General features: G+C 48.8%; 1 protein-coding gene across 1 annotated transcript; it reads left to right on the top strand.

Annotated features, from left to right (window-relative positions):
* Window positions 1–1,139: 1,139 nt before the first annotated feature.
* Window positions 1,140–1,805, top strand: LOC147974880 (NDR1/HIN1-like protein 6). The gene has a single exon (XM_087519568.1). It carries the CDS (start codon window positions 1,140–1,142, stop codon window positions 1,803–1,805), a length of 666 nt encoding a protein of 221 aa, XP_087375694.1.
* The last annotated feature ends 7,169 nt before the right edge of the window (window positions 1,806–8,974 follow it).

Raw genomic sequence — 8,974 nt, 5'->3', positions numbered from 1 at the left:
GACGCGCCGTTGGTGGACGCCATCCTCTGCTGCTGCCGGCGCTGGAAGTACACCGTCCACGCCGCTATGTTGTCGGCGGCGTACTCGGGGAGGGCGAGCTGGGCGTCGGCGAGGGAGGCGCGCACGACGTCGACCTCGTCGGCGAAGTAGCCCGATTTCGCCACGGCGTCGGGCAACGGGGGAATTAGCACTCCCCCGTTGCTGAGTCTCCACCCCATTGTCCCGACGCGCATGTCCGGCGGCGCCAGGATGTTCGCCTGGAACAGGAGTCAAGACTCCTGTTCGCGAAGCGATCGGTGGCCGAAGTCGTTGGCCGCAGCCTCATCGCCGGGGAATCGCTCGGCCATCGGGAGGAAGGGAAAGGGAGGGCTCGGTGGCGGCGCTAGGGAGAGGGAGGGCTCAGCGGCGGCGCTCGGGAGAGGTGGAGGACGGGGTAGGGCTGGTGTGGCTGGTGTGGCCAGAGGCGAGGGAGGCCACCGGCTTATATAGCGGCGTCGCCCTGTGTGTACGCGTGCGAGGGAGGTGAGGCGTCGGCGCGCCGCCCGTGAGGAATCACTGGTAAGGCTGACCGGCGGCAGCCTTGCCATTGATTCCCCGCGGGAAACCGAGGCGTTCGGGGAAGAAGACGCGCGGTGTCGCTGACGCGGCGGACCCACGGCTCTTTCGTGCCAAACCGCTCGCCCCAGCGCCCCCGAGCGTCCTCAGCGCGCCGGATTCGGTCTGGATCCGCTAGCGCTAAATTCGGTTCAGGCCGGCGAAAATCAGGCTCCTGAGGGCGTGACTGGGCCGAGTTTTCTGCGCCGGCGCGAAGAAACATCTGGGGAGGCTTTTCTGAGGACGCGGCTGGAGATGCTCTGAGACACACCTAAACCGTCAACTGTACGTACTTCTAGCATGGTTCTATGTGATCCCCTGTCAGACTCGGCTGCGAACACTTCCCGTCTCGGCTTAGAAACTCTTCCCGTCTCGGCTTTGCGCGCCCGTTCGCAACACTCATACCTCTTTATATAGTATCTTGTACGTACATCACCAGCTGACTAAATCCCTCAATTGTCTGTGGAAATCACGGCGGGAACGACCCATCGTCGTTTTAGACATCGATCGACAACGAAGTACCGCGCGCTGTGTACGAGGCATGCATGGCAGCCCTCCACACGATCCACCAGCACAATGAGCGTGACCTCGAGGCAGGGCACGCTACGCCGCCGTCATCGCTCGTCACGGGCAAGGCCCGTCGGCGCAACAGCTGCCGCCGGTTCGCCTGCGTCGCCCTTGTCGCCGTGGCAGCCCTCGCCGTCGCCCTCGCGGCCGTCCTCGGGGCTCTTTACCTGGCGCTCGACCCGAAGATGCCCCTCTACACGGTGCACGCGCTCAACGTGACAGCCTTCGGCATAGACGACGACATGACCGCGCGCGCGCGCTTCGACGCGGCGGTCCGGTTCGAGAACCCCAACCGCGCCATCGGCATCTCGTACGAGGAGGGGTCCAGCCTCGCCGTGTGGTACGGCGGGTACCGGCTGTCCGAGGGCGCGCTGCCGGCGTTCTACCAGGGCCACCACGACGCCGCGGTCGTGCACGTCGCCATGAGCGAGGCGCGGCTGGGTGGCACGGGGGTCGTGGAGGCCATGGCCGGCGGCGAGCTGCCGCTGGTGTTCCAAGGCGAGGTGCCGGTGCGGGTCAAGGTCGGCCCGGTGACGACCGGCAAGGTGACGCCCCGTGTCCGGTGCGACCTGGTGCTGGACAGGCTGAGCACCGAGGGCGGGATCCGGGTCAAGACGATGAGCTGCAACTTGAAGTTATGGTGATCCGGACGGGGCTTTGCCGTTAAAGACACACTAGTGCTGTTACATGTGAAGCGTACAATGAGTTATGTATATAGTACTACTAGTATATAGATGATCAAAAAAATTGTAAATAGTACTAGTAACTTTCTTCTTTCTCTGATTAGAATTTTGTTTATACAAGAATATCCTCTGGTTTGTTTGTATCGATAGTTCAATCAGCAAAAACACATAAATACACGCATCGTGCTATCGCCTATATATTCATCACGGGACTGAAAATGTCCCCTCTGTCAATCGATTCTTCCTCCTCCCTCCTCAACAGTCAAATGTCAATTCAATGGTTACAAAGAGGTGCATTGTTTATTTTCTTTCTCCCACACGCCCTTTCTACATCCCATGACATGGCCACCTTCTTCCTTCTCCCTCCTCCCGCCTCGTCCACCCTGCCCTGTGTTGGCCAAACAGTTGTCTGCTGCCACCCACAGCAGGTGCTGCTGCCCGGCGCCTCGCCACCCGCCCTGCTCGATCCATAGCCTCCGTCATGCCTCTGCCGCACTCAGCCATCCTTCTAAAACCGCAGGGAAAAACTAAAGGGAGAAGCAGCCTAGCAAGGTTCAGTCTAGATGAGATCTAGACCGAGATAGAAGGGGGCGCAACAGGTAGGGAGAGTGCTCGACCGGGTGGGGGTGGTCTCTGTATCTTCCTCGTTTGCCCCCATCTATATTTATATAGGTGGAGGGGGGTTGACCCTGCTAGGGTTGCCTCCCCCAAACCGGGTCACCTTGCCCCCAAGCAAGTTTGGATGCGTCCCAGCAGGGTCTTCCAAAATGTTCTCGGCCCTTACAAAAACTTTTGTCACCTTCCCATACATACTGGAACACTCCATGGTATCACTAGGCCCTCCTAGAATACTTTGGGGACCATCCAAAACACATTCGAAACCCTCCCTCCCATTCTCCGTTATCTCATGTTTCAAGCTTGATAATATGCAACCATGTACGGAACACCTTCCGGTCAATAACTAGCAACGAGGTCTAGACACCGATATTTGTTCCCACATGAACGAACCGCCGCGTCAAGGAAGAGCCACCCTCGACGCCGCGTGAAAGAGGAAGGCAAGGAGGAGGAGGAGGAGGAATAGGAGTCCCCACAGCACCGTTTTCGACATGGAAAGGTGGTGCGCAGTTATCGCTGTCCCATCGATACGTCGAGAGCCAGTGGCGCCCGATAAACATAAAGGAGGCGGCGCCCATCCCGACCATCGCCAACACGCATGAACGAATCCTCTACTATATTGGAGGTGGCGAAGATGCCTCATCCTCACTCACCGTGAAGGCGGCAGCCGAGTAGACGCGTCGGGCTGAGTTTGCTACACCCGACGCCGCGCAGGACTAGATCCTATGCAACTTAGACCTCGTATGTCTAGGTCGAGGATTGGTCCAAGACCACTGCGCAGACGGTCGCCCCTCACTAGTGTCGGATCAGCAACCAACTCTACAAGATCGGTTTGTCCGAGTCGGAGCATGCCGCCCATGCCCATGCCGACAAGGGCAAGGGCAAAAGCGGGTGTATGGCTTACCGCCGACTCATGGTGTACGCAGACGAGCAGCCGCGAGAGCCGCGCAACAGTGACAAATTAGGGCTATTGTGATCCATGAGAGACCTTCCACCACTGAAGTTCGATGACAACGACGACGACGACAGAGGGAATGACGACGGAGGTGCCAGCAGCCTCGGAGGCCGTGCCTACGAGGTAACCGTCTAGTACCTCGCGTAGTTATTAGTTTAGTTTTTTTCCAGTTGAACTTGTGAAATAGCGCATAGTTTGTGTGTAATATATGGAACTTGTTTCAATTTTATTAGGTTTACATGAATTTAGTCCGTCTGTGAAATATCCATTCAAAACTTTCACGGACATTTGGTGCACCGAGTTGAATAGCCGGCTCCCTTTCGCTGTCCGTGCACACGTTCGGACGTGTCCGCGTGGTAGAACCAAGGGTCCTACCGGACCTGCTCTGGAGGTTGTAGGGGGAGGATGGAGTGGGACGGGGCGATGATCGGGCGCGCCGGTGGCTGGGCGCCGTCGCGTCGGAGGGAGATGGCGGCAGCGGCTAGGGTTAGAGGCGGCTAGGGTTCCGGCTCCTCTGGGAGCCGGGCAATAGGGATAATAATATTCTTATTGCTTAATCTGAAAAAGAGTCTTACAACATATATTTATAACCTAGATAACTTGCACGTGAATTAACCTAAGATAACTTGTGGGCTAAGATTGCCCGGTGGGCCTTCTACGGCCATAAGCCAGGCCGGTCATAACATATCTCCCCGCCTGCGCAAACAGCTCGTCCTCGAGCTGAAAGTCTGGATTGTGTTGGCGGAACTCATCACGCCGCTCCCAAGTGGCCTCGTCCTCCGGAAGTCCAGCCCACTGAATCAGCACGTACCACACCCTGCGACGGAGCTGAGTCTTGATGACCCACAAGTATAGGGGATCTATCGTAGTCCTTTCGATAAGTAAGAGTGTCGAACCCAACGAGGAGCAGAAGGAAATGATAAGCGGTTTCCAGCAAGGTATTCTCTGCAAGTACCGAAACAAGTGGTAACAGATAGTTTTGTGATAGGATAATTTGTAACGAGCAACAAGTAACAAAAGTAAATAAAGTGCAGCAAGGTGGTCCTATCCTTTTTGTAGCAAAGGACAAGCCTGGACAAACTCTTATATAGAGAAAAGCGCTCCCGAGGACACATGGGAATATCGTCAAGCTAGTTTTCATCACGTTCATATGATTCGCGTTCGGTACTTTGATAATTTGGTATGTGGGTGGACCGGTGCTTGGGTACTGTCCTTACTTGGACAAGCATCCCACTTATGATTAATCTCTATTGCAAGCATTCACAACTACAACAAAAGTATTAAGGTAAACCTAACCATAGCCTGAAACATATGGATCCAAATCAGCCCCTTACGAAGCAACGCATAAACTAGGGTTTAAGCTTCTGTCACTCTAGCAACCCATCATCTACTTATTACTTTCCAATGCCTTCCTCTAGGCCCAAATAATGGTGAAGTGTCATGTAGTCGAACTTCACATAATACCACTAGAGGAGAGACAACATACATCTCATCAAAATATCGAACGAATACCAAATTCACATGACTACTAATAGCAAGACTTCTCCCATGTCCTCAGGAATAAACGTAACTACTCACAAAGCATATTCATGTTCATAATCAGAGGGGTATTAATATGCATATAGGATCTGAACATATGATCTTCCACCAAATAAACCAACTAGCATCAACTACAAGGAGTAATTAACACTACTAGCAACCTACTAGTACCAATCCCGGACTTGGAGACAAGAATTGGATACAAGAGATGAACTAGGGTTTTTAGAGGAGATGGTGCTGATGAAGATGTTGATGGAGATTGCCCTCTCCCGATGAGAGGAGCGTTGGTGATGACGATGGCGATGATTTCCCCCTCCCGAAGGAAAGTTTCCCCGGCAGAACAGCTCTGCCAGAGCCCTAAATTGGTTCCGCCAAGGTTTCGCCTCGTGGCGGCGGAGTTTCGTCCGAGGAGATGGCTTATGATTTTTTTTCCTCATCGAAAGACTCCATATAGCAGAAGATGGCCATCGGAGGGCCACCAGGGGGCCCATGAGGTAGGGGGAGCGCCCAGGGGGGGTAGGGCGTGCCCCCACCCTCGTGGGCAGGGTGTGGCCCCCTGGTGAACTTCTTGCGCTCAGTATTTTTATATATTCTGAAAACGTCTTCCGTGAAGTTTCAGGACTTTTGGAGTTGTGAAGAATAGGTCTCTAATATTTGCTCTTTTTCTAGCCCAGAATACCAGCTGCCGGCATTCTCCCTCTTCATGTAAACCTTGTAAAATAAGAGAGAATATGCATAAGTATTGTGACATAATGTGTAATAACAGTCCATAATGCAATAAATATCGATATACAAGTATGATGCAAAATGGACGTATCAACTCCCCCAAGCTTAGACCTTGCTTGTCCTCAGGCGAAAGCCGAAATCGAAAAATATGTCCACATGTTTGGAGATAGAGGTGTCGATAAAAGTAAAATACGGACATGAGGGCATCATGATGATTCTTAGAACAGCAACTTACATAATTCTTGTCATATGATTTCTTATGCTAGAGTAATAATTCAATCACAATTTCAAGTATGAACCGTAAACTTCATTGAAAACTAACAAACTATAATCTCAGTCATTGGAGCAATTGCAATTTATCATAACATAGGAAAGAGTCAATATATAAGAGATTTTTAGCAAGTCCACATACTCAACTATCATATAGTCTTTCACAATTGCTGACACTCACGCAATACTTATGGGTATGGAGTTTTAATCAGACACGGAAAAAGATAGGGGCTTATAGTTTTGCCTCCCAATGTTTTACCTCAAGGGTAATGTCAACAATAATAGTTCATGAAAGCTCACATCCAATTAGCCATATATACCAGGATCTTTCCAACATACTGTGCTTACCAAAGGATAAAATGTAAAAAGGAAGGGTGAAGATCACCATGATTCTTATGCAAGGTAGGAGATAAAAGTAAAAGATAGGCCCTTCGTAGAGGGAAGCAGAGGTTGTCATGCACTTTTATGGTTGAATGCACAAAATCTTAATGCGAAAGAACGTCACTTTATATTGGCACTTGTGATATGGACCTTTATTATGCCGTCTGTCGCTTTTATTTCTTCCATATCACACGATCGTATAAAGCTTATTTCCTCCACACCAATCAATCATACATATTTAGAGAGCAATTTTTATTGCTTGCACCGATGACGACTTACTTGAAGGATCTTACTCAATCCATAGGTAGATATGGTGGACTCTCATGGCAAAACTAGTTTTAAGGGTATTTGGAAGCACAAGTAGTATCTCTACTTGGTGCGATTAATTTGGCTAGCATGAGGGGGAAAGGCAAGCTCAACCATGTTGGATGATCCATGACAATATAATTTATCTCAGGTGTAAGAAAACATAAACCATTACGTTGTCTTCCTTGTCCAACGTCAACTCTTTAGCATGTCAGATTTTAATGAGTGCTCACAATCATAAAAGATGTCCAAGATAGTATATTTATATGTGAAGACCTCTCTTTCTTTATTACTTCCTATTAATTGCAACGATGACCAAAACTATGTTTGTCAACTCTCAACAACTTTTATTCATCATACTTTTTCTAGGTGAGCTCATTACTCTCCATAAGATCCATATGATCTCTTTGTTTCCTTTTTTATTCTTTCTCTTTTCTTTATTCACTTAGGATCATGGCAAAATAATCAAGCCCTTGACTCAACACTAATCTTTATTATATATATAGCTCACGGACTCGATTACATAGAGGGATCATAAAGCAAAACTCAAAACTAGATCATGCCATAAACTTTATTCTACTAGATCAAGATATTACCAAAAGGATCGAACTACGAAAAACGGTAAAGATAAAAGTGATGGTGATACGATACCGGGGCACTCCCCCAAGCTTGGCGGTTGCCAAGGGGAGTGCCCATACCAGTGTGATTATATCTCTCTTTTCGGGGATGGTGATGTGATATTCTTGGCGATGATGCCCCTCAGGATATGATTCTCCTCCTCGAACTTATTGACTTGCTGCTTGAGGTCCATTATTTCCTCTCGGAGTTTTCCTGTAACAGCCAAAGCTCCCTGCACCCAAGGGTGTTGCATAGCTGCGGGAGAACCAGTGACACTCTTTTTCATATTCTCATAAGAAACAAATCTGACATTGGAAGGGATAACCGAGTTTGGAATAGCCGAGCTCTGCAGTTCTCCCATTGTGAATCCAGCTCAAAAGCGGAAAGTGACTTCTAGATCCTCTTCCATGGCATCTATCCTCTTCAAATCAGCCTCCATCTCTTCCTCTGTTGCTGGCCCAAAGAGGTCAACATTGTTGTTTGTCATTGATCTCGGTGCCGGATGAGACACCTGGCTCTCCTCGAGTAATTCTTGCAAAGACATCTTGCTCTAATATGCAGCAGCAACAGCTCGAAACACAAACAGAGGATAATTGCGTGATACGGGAGTCAAAACCCCCGGGATATTATATAATGAATTTTTACTGACCAAAATACGTGTCGTGTACGAAAACGGAGTCCGAAGAGCGCACGAGGTGCCCACGAGGTAGGGGGCGCGCCAGTAGGGTAGGGCGCGCCCCCCACCCTTGTGGAGGCCTCATGTCCTTCCCGGACTGCTTCTTATTTTTCTATTTTTCTAAATATTCCAAAACGGAGAAATATTGCCTTAAAACTGTTTTGGAGTCGGTTTACTTACCGTACCACATACCTATTCCTTTTCGGAGTCTGAAACGTTCCGGAAAGTGTCCCTTATGCATTCCTCCGGGGTTAAAGTTTCAATAACATTGGTTTCAACATTTATGGGATTACCTGAGATATAGTGTTTGATTCTTTGACCGTTCACCACCTTCGGATTTGTGCCTTTGAAGTTGTTGATTTTTATGGTACCAGAACGATAGACCTCCTCGATAACGTAAGGACCTTCCCATTTAGAGAGAAGTTTTCCTGCAAAAAATCTGAAAAGAGAGTTGTATAGCAATACATAATCACCTACATTAAACTCACGCTTGTGTATCCTTTTATCATGCCATCTTTTAACCTTTTCTTTAAACAACTTGGCATTTTCGTAGGCTTGGGTTCTCCATTCATCGAGTGAGCTAATATCAAATAACCTCTTCTCACCGGCAAGTTTAAAATCATAATTGAGCTCTTTAATAGCCCAATATGCCTTGTGTTCTAGTTTGAGAGGTAAGTGACATGCTTTTTCATAAACCATTTTATACGGAGACATACCCATAGGGTTTTTATATGCAGTTCTATAGGCCCATAATGCATCATCAAGTTTCTTGGACCAATTCTTTCTAGACCTATTGACAGTCTTTTGCAAAATTAATTTGAGCTCTCTATTACTCAATTCTACTTGACCACTAGACTGAGGGTGATAAGGGGATGCAATTCTATGATTAACATCATACTTAGCAAGCATTTACGGAAAGCACCATGAATAAAATGTGAACCACCAATAGTCATTAAATATCTAGGGACTCCAAATCTTGGAAAAATAACTTATTTAAGCATTTTAATAGAAGTGTCATGATCAGCGCTACTAGTTGGAATAGCT

This window comes from Triticum urartu, chromosome 4A (assembly GCF_056163025.1).
Source record: "Triticum urartu cultivar PI428250 chromosome 4A, HENAU_Tu73, whole genome shotgun sequence".
In the NCBI taxonomy this organism is placed as follows: domain Eukaryota; kingdom Viridiplantae; phylum Streptophyta; class Magnoliopsida; order Poales; family Poaceae; genus Triticum; species Triticum urartu.
This window is presented reverse-complemented; position numbering and strand designations above follow the sequence as displayed.

Bases quoted from the DNA above. Each gene is read 5' to 3' on its own strand.
- LOC147974880 (XM_087519568.1), top strand. From the start codon at position 1,140: ATGGCAGCCCTCCACACGATCCACCAGCACAATGAGCGTGACCTCGAG.